This window comes from Corvus kubaryi, unplaced genomic scaffold (genome assembly GCF_017639235.1).
Source record: "Corvus kubaryi isolate FWS band 111438036 unplaced genomic scaffold, C.kubaryi_AGA036_p1.0 37354, whole genome shotgun sequence".
Classification (NCBI taxonomy): Eukaryota; Metazoa; Chordata; class Aves; order Passeriformes; family Corvidae; genus Corvus; species Corvus kubaryi.
The window spans coordinates 4330504-4351546 of record NW_024581116.1 but is presented as its reverse complement, the minus strand read 5'-3'; the positions used below and the strand labels follow the sequence as shown (position 1 = coordinate 4351546).

The 21043-nt window shown below is 42.1% G+C and overlaps 1 protein-coding gene across 2 annotated transcripts in view; it reads left to right on the top strand.

Annotated features, from left to right (window-relative positions):
* The window catches only part of PTCHD4 (patched domain containing 4), a 92316-nt gene that overhangs the window by 4384 nt on the left and 66889 nt on the right, over positions 1–21043 (top strand). For both annotated transcript variants that reach the window (XM_042032902.1, XM_042032900.1), the window contains exon 2: positions 20219–20699. In XM_042032902.1, the coding sequence (XP_041888836.1) occupies positions 20219–20699 (481 nt within the window). The remainder of the gene's footprint in view (positions 1–20218; positions 20700–21043) is intronic.

The window sequence follows — 21043 nt, the reverse complement described above, 5'->3', positions numbered from 1 at the left end:
TTGATGAAGACTTTTGAGATACTTCCTGGAGAAACACTGCCCATGCTTTCCTCATTTCAGGACATAAAAATGATGTTCCTGTGCTTGGGGTCTGGACTGTGCCCTAACTTGCATAGACTGGGCAAACCTACACTGAGCACTCACCATCAGTCATCAAACTGTTAAATCTCAAGTTTTGGCATATATCAACATTGTTTCTGTTAGTTGAGACTTCCAGAACAGTGACTGGGCATGACTTGGGAGACAGCATGGGAGCGAGCCACTCCGGGTTGGTAAATCTACTCCATCCTGCCGATAATGGTGCACAGTGTTCTTAGAAGTGAGCACATAGCGCCCTCAAAATGTGGTCTGAGGTACCATTTATTTGTTGGTATAAACAGAATTATTGATTACATGAGGATTATTTCTCATGTACCATGAAATATGAGGGAAGAGATTGCTTTTTGACCCTGATTTGCCTATAACCTCAGAAAATTTGCTGTCCTGTTCCAGAAAAAACCAAAAAAACTGCAAACAAAAATACTGAAAATTATTTATGAACAGAGTCCTTATCTGGAAGGGGAAAAAAAAGCATAAAAACATTATTTCAGGCATTTCATCTTTACTGTTTCTTTATTTCTTTTCATGTTTATTTGCTAGTGTGTCTGAGAAAGATAATAACTGAGAACTTGCCTGTCTGAGATCAAAATAAATATGTCAACTGCTGGTTTAAAGGGACCTTTGTCAGCAGATTGGTTTCTGTAATACTGCCTTCAATTAATTAAGTATCAGTCATTTATGAACACTAGGTGAAATAGCAGCCAATAAACCAGAAATCTCTATTACCACATTTGTGATAAACACATCAGCTGGATATTGAATCTGCTCTCGCTTAAGCTGAAGCATTACTTGCATTCACTTAACATCTTGAAACCGCTAATTGCAGTTTTGCTACTGGCCAGATTCTCAATTTTTCTCACATTAACAGCTGCATTTTTAAATGAGTCTTTCTCCATTCACATTTGCAGAGTCTTTCTGGCTGCTCTAAGATTAATCCCTCCTTAGATGTCCCTGAGGCACAGGCCATCTCCATGGGACGGGGAAGACATGAAACCAGAGCCCACCTACATCAGCGTAGGCATCTATGCACCAATAATAAAACACCCTGATTATTCCTTCAGTAAAATCAGTTAGAGTGTAAGATTGCCCTAACTCCAATGAGCAGATGCTTCCTTAGAGGCAGTGTGGCTCTGCACCCATTTGTGATACCTCCCGTCCCAATCCAAGCATGTGGCTCAGAATCTTGTGCTCTGTGGCTGGAAAAAGCTACCAAGTCAAAGCAAAATAATGAAACGTGCAGGGAGAAGATCAGATGAGGGAGGCTGGAGGCTGCAGATAGTTTTCATCTCAGCCTCTCAGATGAAGACAGGATGGGGCAGGCTGAGCTCGGAATAGCTGCTCAGTAACATGAAAGCAAGTGGAAAATGTTTGAAGGCTAGTAGCATCTTCTGGCTCACAGATTGGGAAACTAATTTGGGGGGAAAAAAGACCCTTTTACTCTTCCAGCTGTGTTTCCGTACTGTTCAGCAGCACTGGGGAGGGCTCCTGACCCTCCTCACTTGGATGGGCTAGTGGAGCTGTGCCTTTGCTGGGAGATGTCTCTGCAGATATCAGTTCTTGAGCATGTGATCAGGCAGCCTGTCTGCTCAGTGTGGGCAAGAAGTTAAGCTTTTCCTTGCGTTTTTAGGAGAATTCTCCACTCCTTCCTTTGCTTAGTACATTAGAAAAGGTCTCTTCCTTGGCTTCGATAGACCAAGTGTTAAGATAATTCTGCTTTGTAAAAGCAAGGCCAGACTATGAGTCCTGGCTGCACCAGGGACATGAAACTAGGTTAACCTGTACCATGATAAGCTATTCCAACATAAACAAACAGCAGAAAGGCAGCAGAGACCTATCAAAGCAAGAACGAGTGTTTGGGTGGTCTTTTCACTGCCGTTCTTCTGTTTGGAACTTAACTTTCCTTGTCAGTCTCTGAGGGAAATTCCACCTTCAGCTGACCAGGGGTGTAGACAGAAAGTTCCTTGGGTGTGGGGCTCATTCTTTCGCATCCAGCAGTCGAGAGCAGTGGCCATATAGAAGACTGCAAAGAAAATATTCTCCATTGACCTTTTGGATGACCTTGGTCGTCTGCTTCCTGCCTTTCCCTCCCAGCTATTCCACTTTTTAGTTTTGTCAGCACTTGCAGGGGGACACGGCCTTTTGTGCAATGCCAGGCCTTGATGTGAATAATAATAAAGAAGCAATTGGAAGGTTGTTTAGGAGGAGAGAAGAGCAAGATGCAATTACAAATCCCTTCTGCTAGTAACAATGGCTCATCCCTGTGGATCTGGGATGGATGTCATCTGCTTGCCAAAGGGAGAAAGTCCAGTAGAACTTTACTTTCTTCATAAAAAAGATAGTCCTCTGTGGACATAAAAACCCATTTATTTCCTTTACTAAATATTTGGTTAATGCTTGCCAATGTTTCTACACTGACATGGTATCTTCTTATAACAGCCATCTCTGTGTTATCCCAAAATGTCTTTGTAGCCCCTTACTCTACTGGCTGTGGGAGCTGTTGGAGGGCTCTGAACTTCTCTCTTCAGATTTACAACAAATGGATATTCTTGGTATCTGTAACAAGAATTAAAACAAATTCAGATACCACCATGCTAGCAAGGCAAGGGAATAAAATGGATTAGAAGATGTGACATATTCGGAGAGGAGAGGAGAGGAGAGGAGAGGAGAGGAGAGGAGAGGAGATTCTCAAATACGTTCCATGGTAAAAGTGAGAGGAACTTTGTAAGCACAAAATTAGATTGATAAATACGGCCAAAAAGAAGTTCTTAAATTATTTAGCATCCTTTATGCATGTGTGGGTATGCATTTATATACATATTCTAGTTGGCAAACAATGAGGTAGATAAGGCTGGGCTAGGCATTTGGAAAATAATAATCTAAGAGCAAAACCCGTATTAAACCTCTTCAGACATTGAGATAAAAGACCTCTATGCACTCTGTGCAGTGGTTTTTACAGAAGTCACAATCAAAATACCTGCTGACTGGTTTTCCAGGAGAAGTGAATTGAGTTGGGGAAACCGTGATCTCGCATTTGTACTGAAGGCTTTTAATTTATGCAGGCCCCACATCCACTGCCCCTTCACACTGCAAACAGTGAGACGTGGCTGGGACTTGAGCAGTAAAACAGCTTTAAATACAAATGAAAGTCTTCAACAATGTAGGAAAGCTGATGCTGTGTGTGATGGAAAGGAGAAGGGAGGACAATGAGAGGCCAAAGGAGCAAGCTATAAAGTCTTTTATACCTCTTTTTCTCACTGTATTTGTCTTGTTCTCTGTTTTCCTACCTACCAAGGTGCAAGGTGCTCATGTAAATAGGCAGGAAAGGAAGTTCTTGGAAGTGAGGCTGTGAAGCATCCTACAAAGGGAGAGAGCAGTGACCGAGCTCCTGAGCATTGCAGAGACGATCACATGCAGTGGCACATGTCATTGCCCTAGCCCTGGACTCGCTGGGTGAGAATTAGCCTCACTTTTACACTGGTCAGGCCACTTGGGAGCAGGAGCTTAAGGTGAGGTACTGAAGATCTTTGATGACACTAGCAAGGGTGAGCTGGTGGCGGCAGGAAGATTTCCAGCTAAAAAGATTTACTGTGGAATCAGCTCAAGGGCAAACTGGCAATCATTTTTTTGGTGGCAGCTCTGGTATGAAATTTTGCTGAAGTCTTTTCTTCTCCGTAGCACCACTCATACATTGGTAGGCAACTCCTACACAACAGCATTTCTGCATGCCCTGTGATACTCTGCGAGACACCAGACAGCACTCACAGCTGTGAGCTGGCCAGATCAGCTTTTCTCCCCGGTTTCATGCTTTGCCACCAAACACACCTTCCTCCAGTCCACTCTTGCCAGCAAACTGGCATCACGGCCAGTGAACTGCTGGGTGATCATGGGTTGAGAGACTGGCATGTCACTAGCTGGCTAATTTGCAGAAAGTTTTGGTCTGATAAAGGTCTACAGCTAAAAAAACGAGTTGGCACCACATGTGTGTAATGTTTCCTGAGTACATATGATGGCAAATATTTGGTTTGCGGAAAAATTCTTCTTTACAAATTTCACAAGCCCTAAAGCCTGCTTGTCTGTGCTGAGGGCATCTGAGAAGGTAAAGGGGAGTCCTGCCTTTCTGCCCCACACCTTTGAAGGCAACACACACCACTGAGACTCTTAGTGCAGTGCAGTGTAAGCAAGGGTATGAAGGGGGATTAAAGATGTCTCCAGTCTGCCACAGTCATTGCCTTGTGCTAATGGTAGGAGGCCTGAGAGGCCCCATTAAATTCTTCCACAGGGAAGCCCAAACAGCAGACATGTAGCCTCTCACAATATGTAAAGAAAAAGATCACCTACAGGGCCTGTTCAGGGGGCATCCAAACCTCATGCCCAAGTCTGGCACTGAAACAAGACAGAAAATCTGCCCTCATATAAGACAGGGTCTTGCTTTCCTTACAACTCCTGTAATTGTTTCCCCCAGCATTACATGAGTGTTGTCAGTCTGATGGGCAGGTGTTATTCTTACCACATGCATACTGCATTTTTGCATGTGTCAACAGCTTCTTAAAGGGTGCTACAATTCAGAGTTGACCATGGAGGGTTTTGCTGCTTCTGTTCTAAATGCTGCATTACCTGGACTAAAGCATGCATGACCTGGCTGGCCCAAAAATCTTCAGCTGAATCTTTTTCCATCTGAAGTTACAGTACTCTTGAAACCAAAAGCATTTTTGAAACAATGTCCACACTGCCCCTGATTTCATTTTGGAGGATGGAAAGGGATTCCCACAGTTTCATTTTGACATGCCCCTAACAAAATGTTCCAATATTTTTTTGTATTAAAGTTGTTTCTAGGTACTCTTTCAAAATTATTCCAAAAATATTTTTCTCACGTGTTATACCTTAGATTAGAAAATAAAGGAGGAAAAAAACAAAGTCACTTTAAGAGGAAGTGTTTTCCCATGTTCAAACTTTAGGGAAGGAAAATCGCAGCAAAATAAAGTCACCCAACTGGCTGAGGACACAGCCCAGTCCCCCTGCACACAAATTTACCCCCCAGGAGAGTGCTCTGGCTCTTGTTAATGCAGTTTTACACTGGAGACCAAGGCACTGTATTGATGGGACAAGTGATCCTGGCTTCCATTTCCAAGCCAGTTTAGTTTGTGAAAAATGGTGCAGTTCATTAAGAAGAAAGATGTTAGCAGTATTTCATGATGCAATTCCATCTCTTTGTCAGAATCTGTAACTTAAATATAAATCACCTTTTTCCTAAACATTTTCCAGGATGATTTCTTAGTGCAGATTTTAATACATTAACTAAGTACATTAACACAGTGCTGAGTAGATGCAACATGGAAATATTCATGAGCATATTTCCCCTACAATCCACAGTTCAGTTTGTTCATGCTCTTGACTCCTTGAGTAAGGTTTTATTCACAGTTAAGCATAAAAAATTCCCTGAGAGATTTCACCATGTAGACTTTTGCATCCAGATGACAAACCCACTTCTCTTCAGGAGTGGCTGGAATGTCTGTCAGTAAATATTCTAACAGTGGTGTTTCTTTGTTAACTAACCTTAATTTTCCTGCCCATAACTGATTTCCCAACTGCATGTAGAAAACACTGGTCAGCCAGTTGGTGCACAACAGATTTTTCATTGTAAATTGCATAGAAATTTGGGACACCAGCAGAGAAATGTGAACATTTCTGAAGATTTACAAATGTCTCTCCACTCCTTTCTTTCCCCAGGCTTTGAGATTAGCACAAGCATTAGGTTTTGGGTATATACCCTAAAATAAATTTCACAACCTTGACAAGCTTAAGAGCTCCCCTGATCTCATAAAGCATTTGATGTTTTGATTTGGGGAATTCAATTTTAAAGAAAAGGGTGGCTTTTTTTTTCCTTTTTTTTTTTTTTTTTTAACTCCTAGAAGAGTAAAGCTTGTATCATTACAACTTTTACCATCTTCTTGCCTCAAATATCAAATATTGGAAGGGGGAGAAAGAGGATGTCCATGAAGGGAAATTTGTCTTATATAAGTGCCAAATGCTGTAATTGCATAAGATCCATGGTCTTTTCATCACAATATTCACCTTAAAAGGCAAGTTAAAACAAGTCATTTCTCACTACTTAACAGATCTGAACAAAGCTCCTTTAGGAACTATTCTCATACTTTTGTTGTGGAGAACTCAATTACATTTTGAAGTAGCAAAAATAACAAAGAAAAATAAGGCAGAATGGGATGTGCTTTCATTTCCTTTAGAGCAGCTAGAAAAAGGTAACCAGGATAGGGAATTGCCCAGGATGAAGCTCAAAAAACTCAGATTCACACCTAAACCATTTGAATTGGCTTTTCCCACAGCCTCTTCAATAAGGATACACTGGACACAAGGGACAACATTTCAGATGTTGTTTGTTTGTAAAGGAGCAGTCTGGGGTGTGGGATGGTGGTTTTGGTGTAGGGCTATGCCTTCAAGAATTCATATTCTGCTGTGATTTCTCCTTTACATTGATTTTTCCTATCATAAGGGAGAGCTGTGGTGCTGCTGGAGAAATCCAAAGAGCTGTTGCAGTTTTATGACCCTCTTCTGTGTAACATCAAGAGGTCAAAGACATAAAAGTTTTATAAGGTCAGTCTAACCCATTCCCTGGCCTGTGCAGGATTATGAGGAAACCTTAATAGGGAAATTAATTCAGATTGGCTTGGGTGGGAAATCAGTCATGTGGGTTGGAAACTGGCTGAAAGATTGTAAATGAGGAATCATGATAAATGATAATGTAACAAGTTTACGGAAGGTATCTTGCAGGGTATCTGGAGAATTTGTGTTAGGTCTGGTCTCATCTAACATCTCTATTAATTATCGGGAAACGGAATTGAATTGCACAGGAGTGAAGTTCACAGATAATATTAAGCAAGGAGGACATGTCAGCAGCAGCTGAGTCACAGAATTTACACAGACAGATCCAGAGCAGTTGGAAAGCTGAGCAGAAAATAATATCATTTTCTGAAGAGCTTTGTTTGCATTCTGGTGTCCAAAGGGCAAAGTAGGGTCCTCTCTTGGAACTGATTCCTGTTAGCTGAGTTCTGCAGATCTCAAAGTGAAGGTGCAGCACTGAAATGACATGACCAAGGTCAAACACAAAGTTGATTGAAGTTGGAGTTTTGCAGCCCCCAGAGAAAAGGCACTTTTACTTCTGATTCTGATACTGCTTTGCAAATACAGACACTTCAGTACTCGATGTTCTCCTTCCTCCTTCACCTTCTTGCAGATCAAGCTCAGCAGGATACACACAGTTCCCTGTGTAGGGCTTGAACAGTGCTTTGGAGGCTGCAGAGGATGTGTTAAATTATCAGGGAAGCCTTGACGGAATGTTTCTTTTCTTTGGTCCTTTTGTTCTCTTTCTAGAATGAAACAAGTCCTCTTCTGGAGTTTTGTGCTGACTGTGGATTTTTGATGGGTGATTTGATTTGGATTTGGATGATTTCTAAAAGTCCTTTTGCCATGTTGTGCATTGTTTGATTGGTCCCCAGCACTTCAAATTTGAAAATCCTCATACCCCTAATGTCAGAAATTGGCTCTGTTTTGTCCCTCTTGAATTTTGTCATTTCTTAATTGTATTCTGGTTGTGCCAGGGAAGAATTAGCAGATAGTCCTAAAACTTAGTTGAACAGGATAGTTATGAAATATTCAGCTGGATCATTCCTACTGTTTCTTGTCCAACTTCAGCATGGTTGCAGACCAAGTGTCTAGGAAATGGCTGGTGATGTTTTTGAAAAGAATTGTGGAGTCAGGCCGTTTCTTCTCCTCTTTTTGTCCACAACATCAGGACCTTTGCTGCAGTGGATGGGACCTGGTCTTGTTTTCAAAATCAGGCTGTGACCCTGCCACTGAGGGTCCGTGATGGAGCAGTCTGTGGGTGCTCATGCAGAGGGTCATGATAGGAACACATCTGTTTCCTCTGATTTGAGCCCTTTTCTATTCAGCATCTAATCTAAAGTGGGCCCAATGTGCATAAGAGGATAGAAGGGTGAACCTCCAGGAGTAATTCATTTTAGTTTTTCTAAACGTTTGAATTAGGACAGGATAAACTCACCATTCAAAAACATCATGGACCAGATAAATAATATTCATATTATGCATTAACCTTTCAGATGGTTAAAATTAGGTGAGCTGAATGCCACTATATGTTTATTTCAAATCACCCAAAAAAGAAAGTTCCATGAAATGTCTGCAAGCATGAGGATATGCTAAATCTAGAGATCTTTAGAGAAAAGGCTCATGTCAGGTGAAGCACTTCCAAAAATCCTAGGGAATAATCTGTGTTTGCACTGACATGAGAAAAAACCTCCCAGAATAACCATGGTGAAAATCTAGGGTCCTTCTCAAGTCCACTGCAACTTTTTCTCACTCTAAGTCTCTGACAGGACTTTGAAAATCTCTTTTTGGAAATTATTATTAGACAGTTTCAAAAGAACTAAAATACATTAATCTGAATAAGGAATTAGCTCCCACTGAAGGAACTGGAATTAAATGCCATCCTCTTCCAAAACAGATTGCCAGATATTGGCAGTTTATTGCAGCAGGGAGACAGAGATTTTGCAGAGTACTCAGAAGACAAATGCTGGAATTCTATCATCTGGAAGTGCTTTACCATCTGATTATTCTTTGGCTTACTCTATCAGAATTTTTTCCCTAAATATTTGCTTGAAATCCAAAGGTGGCTAGATACCACAAGGTCCCACCATCTGCAGCATTTTTGTTTTAAAATTAAAAGTCCAATCCTTCCTGTTCTGCCAGAACCAAAACCTTTCCAAACAGACTATGCTAATATAAAATTGAAAAATCACTCTGCACAGCAGGTGATTTTGAAAAGCCTTTTTTGTTTTTTAACATCTATTGCATTAAAGTAATTGTAAAATGTATATTTGGGAAGAAAAGCTTTAATGCATTGCAGAGAAACATCTGAAACAAGTTGAAAAGATGGTTGTTAATACTATTATTATTTACAGAGTATATTCTGCATTTCTCCAGAAGTGCTTATACACAGTAATTAAATATTCATCTTACTTTGTATCTTGAGCTCATTCTTAACAGCAGCACTACATTAACATATACATCTAGGAACACATATAGCCTAACTTCAAGCATTTTATGAAGGTGCCTAAACTAGGCTTTGGGGCATCACAGGATTTATGAGGGCTAAAATCCCTAAGAATGAGGTTCAATCCATTTAAGATCAAAGTTGCCCTCCATGGGTGCCCTGTTCTCTTTTCCTGGAGCAGGCAGTGCAGTAGTCCTGACATTTTCACAGTAGTCCTGACATTTCCAAGCTGACGCTTTGGTTAGGCAGCCTGACTCAGGACCTCAGAGCCTAAATTTTGACTTCTCATGTTTTGAGCTTTGTTCTGGCTGAAGAGGCACATCCAAATCAGAAACTCTCCTTGAAAATAATAGGGATTGTGTACCCAGAGTGAGGACAAATACTCAGCTGTGAAATACAGCCACCTTGAGGATGGAGCTGTTCAGGTGTGGCACAGCTGATATCTCCACCAGACTGGGGGGTCTGAGCAGAGATGTTAAAGAAACCTTCTGCCAGATGGCAGCAAGGAGGGGATGAGGGGATTAAATACTTGGTTTTTCTTTTTTTTTTTTTCCCCTCCTGTTCAGTTTGTATAAACCTGGATTTTACCACATAAGCAGCTGCTCACAAGCTTGGCAGGCAGGAGATGCAAGCTTAGGACAAAGAGGGAAGGGACCTCTCCTTTGGCAGCATCACCAGTTCACACTGTGAAATACAGCAAATAAAGAAAGTCCAGCACCAGAATGGGAAGATTTGTGGAGGATGGGCAGCTTCTCCAGCTGTGTGTTTCCACAGCACCTTGCACACTGCGGTCCTGGGCCCTGCCAGAACCTCACTGGGGACCAGTGATTGTGGTCTGAACCGAGACGTCAGCATCTGCTGGACTTCGTTTGTGTCCTCCCAGTCCTCCACAGCACAGAGGCTGCATCGAGATAATTTTCCAGGCATGCAGAGCTTGTTCAGTGGCAGCCCCTGCAATCTCTAGGTGAAGGGTTTGGGATGGTGCAAAATTTCCTGGTTGTCTCATGCTGTTGTTTAACACTTGTTTATCTTTGCAATGTGCCCTGTGCTGACCTTGCAAAGATACCCTCTTGCCCTGCAAGACACCCTCTCCCACAGAGTATGACTGAGGAAACACAGAAATCCAGCCCTGACAGTGTCAGTGAACTTGCGGTGTAAGAGCTCTGCAGTGAGGAGAGGCAATGGGAAGCCCAAAGAGGAGAATCATAGAATCATCTATGTTGGAAAGATCACTGAGTCCAACAATTAACCCAGTGCTGGCAAGCCCAGCACTAAACCATGTCCCCAAACACCACATCTGCATGTGTTTGAACAATTCCAGATGATGCCATGGGCTTTACTGTGGAATAAGTGGAATAAGAATTAAAGACCTGTCAGAGGATCGCACATGACAACATCTTCATCACTATGGGCTACTAAGAACACAGGATTTTACCATAAAGGGCACACATTACAAGGTGATCTTGAGACAGAATTTACAAATATAAAAGCTACCTGCTGATGTTCATGCGTGGGTGTCAAAAATCTCTTTGAATGTACTGAATTCAAAAGTACCCTGGGCGGGAGTCAGCAGAACCCCAGCTTTAGTTAGATTTTAATGCATAAACACAGGCCTACTTAAATGCCTCCTTCTCACTTCCCCTTCCTAGATTCTTGTCCAGCACCATGAAAAAAAAGAAAAAAGAATAAAAAAGGAAAATGTCTGAAACTAGACATTTTTTTGGCTCTCTCCATCTAACAAATGGCCAAACTCATTAAAAACCAGTGTGTGCTGGAGAGAAGGGAGGGATGCTTCACGGCAGAGAAATTGCTTCACAATGCCAAATTTCAGAATAATAAAAAAGAGGGGAAACTGATTAATTATCTCTTAGAAAAGAAGAATTTTCAACTATGAGTGTTAAGTGTCCTCAACTGTATCTGCTTTGTGCAGTGCCTTGTCATATCTTACTGAGCATTGTGAGAGTAGAAGTCCCTGCTAGGACTTGGATAAGAGCACAGCAGCATCTTGTATTCAAAGTCTGGGTTTAGCTAATCCAGTTTAGCTGTAAATTAACCTCAGAACCACTCTAGTCCCAAAATCTTGCCACATCATACTTGGCTCTGTCTGATTCTCAGTTACTTCTTTTCTTCCTGCCTTTGATAGAACATTTTTGCAGTGTTTCAGTACTTTGGCTGCTGGTCCCTGGAGAAAATAGAATGAGCAGAGACAGATAAAATTAAAGAGATATTTACCAACATAGAACATAATTTTAAAAGAAAAAACCCACCCTTTTCTGTGTCATTATTGAAACTTCAGATTGTAAGAGCTTAAATGATTCCTGTGGATCTGCTTTACTGCTCACTTTTTAGTCTCTGCGGTTTGTTTTTTTAATATTTCCTTTAAATGAAGTAATAAAACCAGGCAAATCCAATCCCTTTTGCTTTCTGGTAGGTTTTCTTCCTATTTCTTCTGTGTATTGGACTTCAAGTGGTGTAGGGAAAGCAATTAGAAGAGTCACACAGTGGGATGCTCACAAAGCAAGAGAACCGACAAATATATCAGTGAAAACCTGTGTCCTCTCTTTAGAATCTCCTGGCAGGGATAGTCATTGGATCCCATTCTCACTCACCCAAAGCTCTTCAGCTTGGGCTTATGGAGTATGTGATGAAATTTTGCAAGGCAGTTTTATGTCTTCTGCTTTTCTGATACAAAAAGCAGACAAGAAAGAGGGTTTTCTATACTTTTGGTGCATTCTGCTGTCTTTTTAAATTTAGTAATTAGAATCTTGTTTAACCTATATCTCCATGGATCTCAAGAAATCTTAAGATTAAATATTCTCAAGAGATAGAAAGAATGTTGGTCAAATGTTGTCCTGTTTACTCAATTTGGAGAAAGTCAGGACCCTCTTGAGATAACAAAACTGTCTTGGATTTCACTGGGGTACAAGATAGCTTTAATTCATTACTTTGCATACTTTTTGTTGCTAATATAATTTAAATCACTGCATTTAGGAGAAGGATTATTCTATTTAAAAAATTGAACAGTTCCATTCCTTCTTCTTCCAAGCAGCTCATTTCATTTCTTTTTTGTTGAAGATCTGGGAAATCAACAATATTCTGAAAGTCCCAAAGGCATCTTCCATCTGTGTTGTGGAAGACACTGTCTTGGTGCATCGTGGTTTAGAAATGGACAGGGACTGAAAATTTGGCTGGGTGGACCACTGGTCTGACTGAAAAAACATTTCTTATATTTTTAATGCTCTTTGCAATTTTCTTCCTTTCCTTTGAACATTTTTAATATTGTGCTTGAGCTGTGGAGGAAATCAGAATTAATATGGAGCATTCATTGATTAAAAGTATTCATGGTATAGATTCACAGAGACTGCCAAATATGAGAGATGGTAAATGCATTCTTCAAACACATTCCTGCATATATCAGTGAGAGTGTTTAACTGTATATATCCAAATATTGGTGTTTTGTGCAATTCCCTTGAGGCATTGCTGTCAGTGATTCATTCCTGTGTTTCTCCTTGGCACAAACAAAATCTTTTGGGATGAACAGTAGCTGTGAACAAGACCACAGAGACAAGCACCTTTTCCTTTTTTTAATTGTACCTGAGCATTTTTCATGGCTTAGCAACTGGCAGAGACTTAGATGTTGTCCCAGGTTGGATAGGTTCTGTTCCAGTTGAAAACAAGATGGTTGTGTTTTAATGCCTGACCTGGTAGATTTTCACACCCAGGGTAACCTACGACTTCAGAGGTCCTGCTGACATGGATCTCCTGTGGCAGGTGAACTTGTGTCACCTACAACAAACTTTGCTGAGCCACCCATCTTCCTTCTGAGAGAGCCACTCCAGCATCCCCAGGTTGCTGGGCATCCAAAGCAAGCTGTGCCCTTCACCCCTGCAACCATCTCATGTGGCTGGGGTGCAGACATCAGCTCACCTCCCCGAACTGTCTATGCCAAAGCTGTTTCATTGCGGGGCCTGTGTCCTGCTCCTGATGGAAGGCAGAGAGAGAAGCTGTGCCACAAAATGATCTCCCAGTGCTTCAGTTCCCTTTGTGTTTTCTGTGGCTGCCGCTGTCTTCCAGCACCCTTCCCACCGAGGGAGGTGAGTGATCACAGCCCACGTGGGTATTGCTCATCAGCTTCAAGGACATCACTGTGTCCTTCGGTGCACGGGTGCTGTTCAGGACAGCTGGGGACAAAGCTCTGGCGGGCAGTTAATCTGTTCCTCTTTTCCAAGAGGAACTGGGACGGGATCTGAGATGGACCAAATGGGAATCTGACCTTGTGAGTGAAGGGGTCAGTTGAACAACGAAGAGCTGGAAGATAGAACAAAGAATGAAGGAGGGTTGGAAAGGATGTAAATGTGAAATACAGTCTAGGAAGGAAGTGGAGTAGAGCTGGTCTAGGAGGGAGAGGGCTTATCTCATATTTTCATCCCAGAGGGATGTGCAAGAGAAGGAAGAAGGTGAAGTTAGAGACTTTTCTCCTTCCCTCTGTCCTTCCCTTGCCTTGACAGAGATGTCCCTTGAGGGCGGTGAAACCCCGCAACAACTTGTCCAAAGAAATGGTGGATGCCCCATCCCTGGAAATACTCATGTCCAGGTTGGACATGGCTGAGCAACCTGATCTAGTCGAAGATGTTCCTGCTCATTGCAGGTGGTTGGACCAGGTGACCTTCAAAGGTGCTTTCCAACCCTGACCACACTATGATTCTCAGAAAACCTGAGGGGGTGATACTGAAGGAACAAAGTGAGGAGAGCCACTCAGAAACAGCCTGTCCACTGCCAGAAGCTCATCCAAAGAGAAGCTCTCTAACAGCAGTCACACTTTGCTATTGCACCCTTATGAATTCTTCCATAATTTGATTTAGTCCTAGGGACATTTCTCTTATTCTCTGTTATTAATACTACAATATATAAGTCTCTTGGAGCACTTCTCACCTGTTCTTGTCTCTTTTATCAAAAATAGAAACCCAAAGCTGTTGAGGATAGGAGCACAGGCCCAGAGTCATCAGAAAGAGGTGCCAAATGGTTATGGTTCCCTATTGGATACTCTATGTAATCTCTTTCACATAAAAATCACACTAGTGGTCCATGGTTTCCCTGGGAAGGGGATGAATGTCTGTGGGTTTGTTAACCTGCAGGACATGTCTGTGAAGGGGCCAGCTTGAGTCAAGAATGACAAGGCAGATCAGGCAGTTTTCAGCATGATAAAATCTGGGGTCTAGTCTTAAGTAATCTCATGCCTCTGCCTTAAATGGTGAGAGACAGGCAACTGCAGAGAACAAATCTGCTTCTGACCTGTACCTCAGGATGGAGCAGATCATCCTTTGGATGTGCCTGACTCTTCTCAGTGACTATAAACCAAATTTGCTTGACCAGCTGGTGAGCTGAGCCTCATCATTGCTGGGTAGCTGGAAATAACTGAATTCTTCTTTATTGCAGCAGAGAGTTAGACAATTACTTCTTGGATAACTTCTCATGGCCACTTTCATACATTTCATTTTTGCTGTATGAACAGACCCCTTGGCCATCACTGTGTCCCTGTTCCCAGCCATCCAAGGTGCAGCTCTACCTCAAATGTGCTGCCCTCAGTGCTCACCTGCTCTGGACACTCCCTCCATCCTTCATCCATACAGAACAGCTGCACAGCGCAGGGGCAGGAAAACTGCTACATAAAAATTTATGGGAAAATGCTGACATGAATCAGCATTACGTGCTTTGTGCTGGAAAGGAATGCTGCAAGAATTTTTGGTAATTGGTGGCTGTTTAACAGGGATCAACTGCTACAAGATCTCCGTGCATAATTGTACCATGGTCAGGGACAGAAAAATGAGTTTGATTGAGGAGGAAAAACCTCCCTCTAAAGTTTTGCAGTGAGGCTGAGGGGAACATGAGCAGCCCAATATGTTAAACTTTAAAGGAAAGGGGATTTAAATTTTTTTTTTTTTTTTTTACCTTGAAAACAGTCAGCTGGCTGAAAAGCAACTTGCTTCATCCTAACCTCTGTGGTTTTTGCTTAATATTTACTGTGACCTACAATAGAGTAGGAATGTCCTTATCAGAGGGAGAAACAACTGCACTGATTTCACTAGGATGTTTACCACACAATGTATTTCAACAGACATTCCTGGTTGCCCTCTGTTGATCACTTTAAGCTTTTAAATAGCATGCAACCAGGATGGCATGCTTTATCCTAACATTTCTGTAATATAGCTTGATAATGAACCACCACTCCAGCTGATGAGAGGTAGCAGTTAAAGAAAAGTAGAAATAGAGGTAAATTTGCTGGCAAATGTCCTGTAGCTGTACTTGAATGAGTGATCAAGCAGTAGGGAACAAGGGCTCCTTTCCTCCTTGCCAGGGATCTGAAATGAGTTTTAAAAACCTCACCAGCCCAACCTCTGCTGAGAGGGGCACTAAGAAGGCAGAAGCCACGTCCTCTCAAAAATACCTCAAATCCTCCCTTTTTCCTATGAGAAGGAACCCAGTGGAGGCTGATGCCATTAAAAGCAGAGATGAATGAGAGTATAATTTATGTTGGAAAAGACCTCTAAGATCACTGAGTCCAGCCACTGACTTACCACTGCCAGCCCACCACTAAACCACGTCCCTCAGTGCCAATCCCCACAGCTGGCTCTCCCTTTGCTGCAGTGACTACAGTCCTGATTTCTTTCTAACTTAATGCGATCTTGGACAAAGAAAATACCCCAGCAGATGATAAGGCCCTGCCCTGGGCTGGTGCTGCAGTGACCACACAGAACCCCCAGGTGGGAGCTGGGCCTGCAGCAGCTGCACTGAAAATATTAAGGAAACCCAAAGAAAGGTCACAGGTAATTTTAGTAGTGAGGGAGTATTTCTAGCGTCCCTCTGGGCTGCATGCTGAGAGGATCTGTGCCTACTACTATTATCACTAGCAAAAGATATTTAGCTCAGTAGGAGCAGCTGGTTTTCTCTGAGAGGCCTTCAGCTCCAGAGCAAGTCAAACTTCCCATGCCACTTACATATCTTCTTAGGAAATTAAGGGTCCAAGCATCCTTTACAGATAAGTTTCCAGCCTGAACCATGGTAGGGGTTTATTCTGTATCCATCCATTCACACTTAGTGAATTTTACTGCTGAAAATACAAGGAGTTTGGATTTTCAACCACATGCAAGGTCAGGTCTGCATAAACACAGGTGGCAAATTCCATCATGCTGGGGGAAAAGGAGTGTGAACCTTTTCATGCCTGTCATCTTAGTTCTTATTCTCCTCCCTTTCAGAATCTAAATATATCAAATGGCTTTGGGGCATCTAGAAAAGGAGAAGGGAGAACACAAAAAACAATTTAATAGTGTCCATTGAAGCATAGAATTTTGCTTGGCCCTTGTTTTAGATGAAATATAACATGCTCCAGCAGGTGATTTATTTTTCATTGCATCTTTAAAGATGGTCAGATCTGGAGAGAATTACTTGCCATCAGAATCTGGGAGAAAAGACACTGTTAAGTTTTCATCAGACATTTAAAAAAAACTCAAAAAGGAAAAAGAAAGACACATAGACACAGACCGGGAATCTGAAACAAGATTCCAACCATGCAAGTGACCTTGCTAAAGATAGTTAGCATCTTCTGTTGTAGAATCTCTGGAGATACATGGGTATAAAATCATGTACAACCAATAACTGTTATTATTACTTTTTTTTTGGGGGGGGCAGGTGTTTTTCTGCATATAGGATCAGAGAGTAGCAGCAGATGTAGGTAAAAGGTGTAAGGAGTCAGTAGTCTGAAACATTAAACTATTGCGATGAATTAAAAAGAGCAGCATGTAAGCATATACCAGGAAGGACGTGGTAGTTATCAGCAGAAAGCACCTTTTTTCATGAAGGACTCTGTGGAATCTTGTTCAAAACCTGCCTGGATCTTCAGACAACATTTATACAAGTCATTGTGGCCACATTTTGTTTCCCATACCTTAGGCTTAGTTCAGGAGTTTAGCCATTCATGACTCGTTCTTTCATTAAATTTGTCCTGGAGGACAACAGAGAACTTGGGGCAGTGAATAACTCCCCTGAAGCTCCCATGAGACTCCAAGTAGGTAGGTCCCTGGCTTGGACTCTGGGAGATGCTGAAAGTCATGTTGGCAGCACTGGGTCTCGATTTTTTCACACATCAGTTGCCATCCATAAAATGGGATAAATGAAAGACTGTTTTTCCCCATATTTCTTCTGTTTTCCTTGCTAAGGTTGTAACAACTGCAGAGATGCTGTGGCTGCCCCAGCCCTGGGCATGGTCAAGGACAGGTTGGACAGGGTCTGTAGCAATCTGGACTAGTGGAAGGTGTTCCTTCCCATGGCAGGGGGCTTGGAATGAGATGAACTTTAAGGACCATTCCAATCCAAGCCATTCTATGATTCTCCAAGAGCTGTATTAGAGAAGACCCCCATTTTCCCAATATCTGTGGTGCCAGGTTCATGTTTGCACACTGTAACAGCAGCAAAGGCAAAACCCTTGCTTAGATAGGAAACAATCTGCCTCCAGAAGGAAGGGAATGGACAAAGTGTCCTCACAGCAAGCGCCTGCAATTTCCTCGATTCCATCTGAAAGCTTACTCTCTATTTTGCTGACATATGAGCTGGGTGCCCTATTGTACATCAGTGTAAAAAATAGCTGTTATCTGCTGTTTCATGGGAGATATGGCAGAACATGATTTATTTGTTCCTGCTCTGCTGCCTCCTTTGAAACGTTGCCATTGCTCGCTGCACCCTTCGCAGGGGAAGGCAGATGGTCATCACAAAGTTTCCCATAACCTTGCCATGCCTGCTGCATAGTGAATCAATGAAACCTGAATTACAGCGCTTTGCCTGGGCTGGGAGCTGTGCTACTAAAGCATCCTGCAGTGTCTGCAAGCCTCTGAACGTCAGCACTGTCCAGACACTGAGGAAATGTGAAATTTCTCTCCAAAATTTCAAAGCGGTGCCAAGTGGGGATTTTTAGCTGCAAAGTTGCATCCGATGTAAGCCAGGACTGCATTGCTCAAGCCTTAATTGCCAGCTTGGAAATGAATTTTTTGTGAGTGTGTGAGTGTTAGGTATGACCTCTCCTTAGAAAGAGTAGAAATAAAAAATCCAAACAGGATTCGAGCATGAAATTCTGGGGACAAGGATTTTTTGGAGTCTGAACAGCAGCAGCTGCCCCTCTGTGATAGCTGTCTCTGCTTATGTGACATTTGCAATGAGGCTCCAGGTGATTTGGGAAGCTGGCACTACACTGCGGTCCACCTTTCATGTCAGCTTGTGCCAGGATACCCTTGCCAGAAGCCACTGTTTTGGTGGGAAATAACAACTGGGAATAGGGAAAAAAATGAATTTCTGAAAAGCACTTTGTCATGTTCCCTGGGCTGTGGCAGGCAAATGCTGGGAACAGTGTGAGCTCCTGCCATTAAAGTAGGCATAGGCAGAAATTTCTCAGCGGGAGGATTACCTCCTTTACATACCTGATTGAAGGCAAGGTGAGTACATAAAATATTTTCAACACTGTCTCCCAATTTCTGATATTTACAATATCAGTCAACATGCTGGAAGATATCTATGTTTCATAAAGCCTCATTTCACTGATTTTTCCTTAGGATGGGATCATTACTACTATCTAGCAATTTCAGATAATGACCTGCATGCAGCACAGGTGCTTCTAGAAATGGTTAATGCTGGATGTAATAGATGTTTAAATGTCTCCCCCAAAAGGTTCTGGCCTTTTGCAGATGACTGCTTCCATGTGTGCATGTGGAGAGCAGAGCCTCTCCCAAATTCAAGCTGTCAGCTCATTCCAGTAGTGCGCCTAGGCAAAGAATGTTATCTAATGTGAACTCACTGCTGCAAGGTGGTTTAGACATCAACTGCCTTGATCATTTTGTGTTTTTATTGAATACAAGAGGAAATAAATCTGAACATTTATAATCCAATTTATATGGGGGAGAAAGCAAAATGTTATTTGGTGTGCAATAGACACTTAATCCCTGGATTTAGACTTTTTGATCAAGGAGATTACTTGTGCTGGGACAATTTTATTCACTGAGTCTTCTTCCTCAGTTTGCAACTGGATTTGATCTTCTAAACCCACACAAGCTTCCCCTGTCTTGGAAGGGGCACATACAGTTATCCCACAGCCAGTGGCTTCAGAGCAAGGACCTTTCTTACAGGACCTTTCTTATTAAATCCATCTTACAACAGCAGAAAACAACCCCAAATGAATATTTCAATGGGGTCAGATAACTTTACAGAAAAAGGCCTGGTCTTGTTAACAGACAGAGGCTGATCCTGAGTGGGCCTGATGTGTCCTTTACTGATTGTCATGGAGTTTTATATGTCCTAGCATTTACTGAAATAATTGAGACCAGAATAAGGTTTATACTCTTGAAATGTATAAAAAAACAAATCCTGGTTAGATTGAGGTGTTAAGGTAGATTCTTTTCTCTGTGCCACTGATATTAATCCATCAAATCTCAAATAAACTATTCAAAAAGTCTGATTTTAATTATATTTTTCTGGAGACAGAGTAGCTATTAAACTTTGTGGATCTGTCTGTATACTGAGGAATCAGGCTTCATTTCTGTACACATCCAACTTCTAAAAATCATTTCCAAAGTGTCAAGAAATCACAAATCTTCCAGAAATTAATCTTCACCTCAAACTTTTCATAGTAATTGGAGATTTGTCATTGCCCATCACTTAAGTGTGGGAGGTCATTCTCTCCCATGGGGTGAGGAGCTTGCATGCAATGTTTTGGATGATCCTGGACATCTGGGAACATCTGAGGCTGCAACGAGTATCTGAGCAGTCCCTGAACTGCAGCACAGAAATGCAAATGAGCCTATAATGAGTAAGACGGAGTTGTGGCAGGGAGCAGGGACAGATCCCAGAGCTCACTGAGGTGAATGGCAAGGCTCCTGTTGAGTGCAGTGGTGTTTGAGCAGAGCTCTCGGCATGTCTGTGAGAGGAGACAGAGTCTATCACTGCATCACGGCATATGCACGATAACCACACGCTCATCTTTTCTGCTTTCTCTCCCAGGATGGAAGGAGCAGTTTCATTGGCCACCAGCTTGGAGGGGTCATGGAAGTGCCAAACAGCAAGGACCAGAGAGTCAAATCAGCCAGAGCCATCCAAATCACTTACTACCTCCAAACATATGGCTCTGTCACCCAGGACCTCATTGGGGAGAAGTGGGAGAGCGAATTCTGTAAACTGATGCACAAGATGCAGCTGGATCACCAGGATCTGCAGCTCTACTCACTAGCATCCTTTAGCCTCTGGAAGGACTTCCACCAGACCAGTCTCTTGGCCAGGGGCAAGATTTTGGTGAGCCTAATGCTGATTCTCCTGACTGCTACCCTCTCGAGCTCCATGAAGGACTGCCTGCGTAGCAAACCTTTCCTGGGACTCCTGGGAGTACTCACTATCTGTATTTCCAGTGTCACTGCGGCAGGGATATTTTTCATTACTGATGGAAAATATAATTCTACTCTGTTGGGAATCCCTTTCTTCGCTATGGGTAATTATTTATCTTCATAATAATAGGATTAACAGAGTTTAATGACAGGATTGTAAATTACATCCTCAGTTATAAAGTGCAGATTTTACTTTGAGTGAAAGTCTAAGTCATTTTCATCTTGCTAAATTGATCTGTGCCTTGCCAAAAAAAAAAAAAAAAAGAAAACAGAAAGAAAAATGGAAACAAAACAAAGCAGTAGCTACAACAAAAAGCAAATGACATTCCTGGAATCTCAGCCAATATGAGAGAGGGGCAGTTTTATTGATCTCTGTTACAGAATGAAGGAGAAATTGTTATTGAAAACTAGTTGGCTCAGCAGACAACATGGATATGTGTTGACCTGA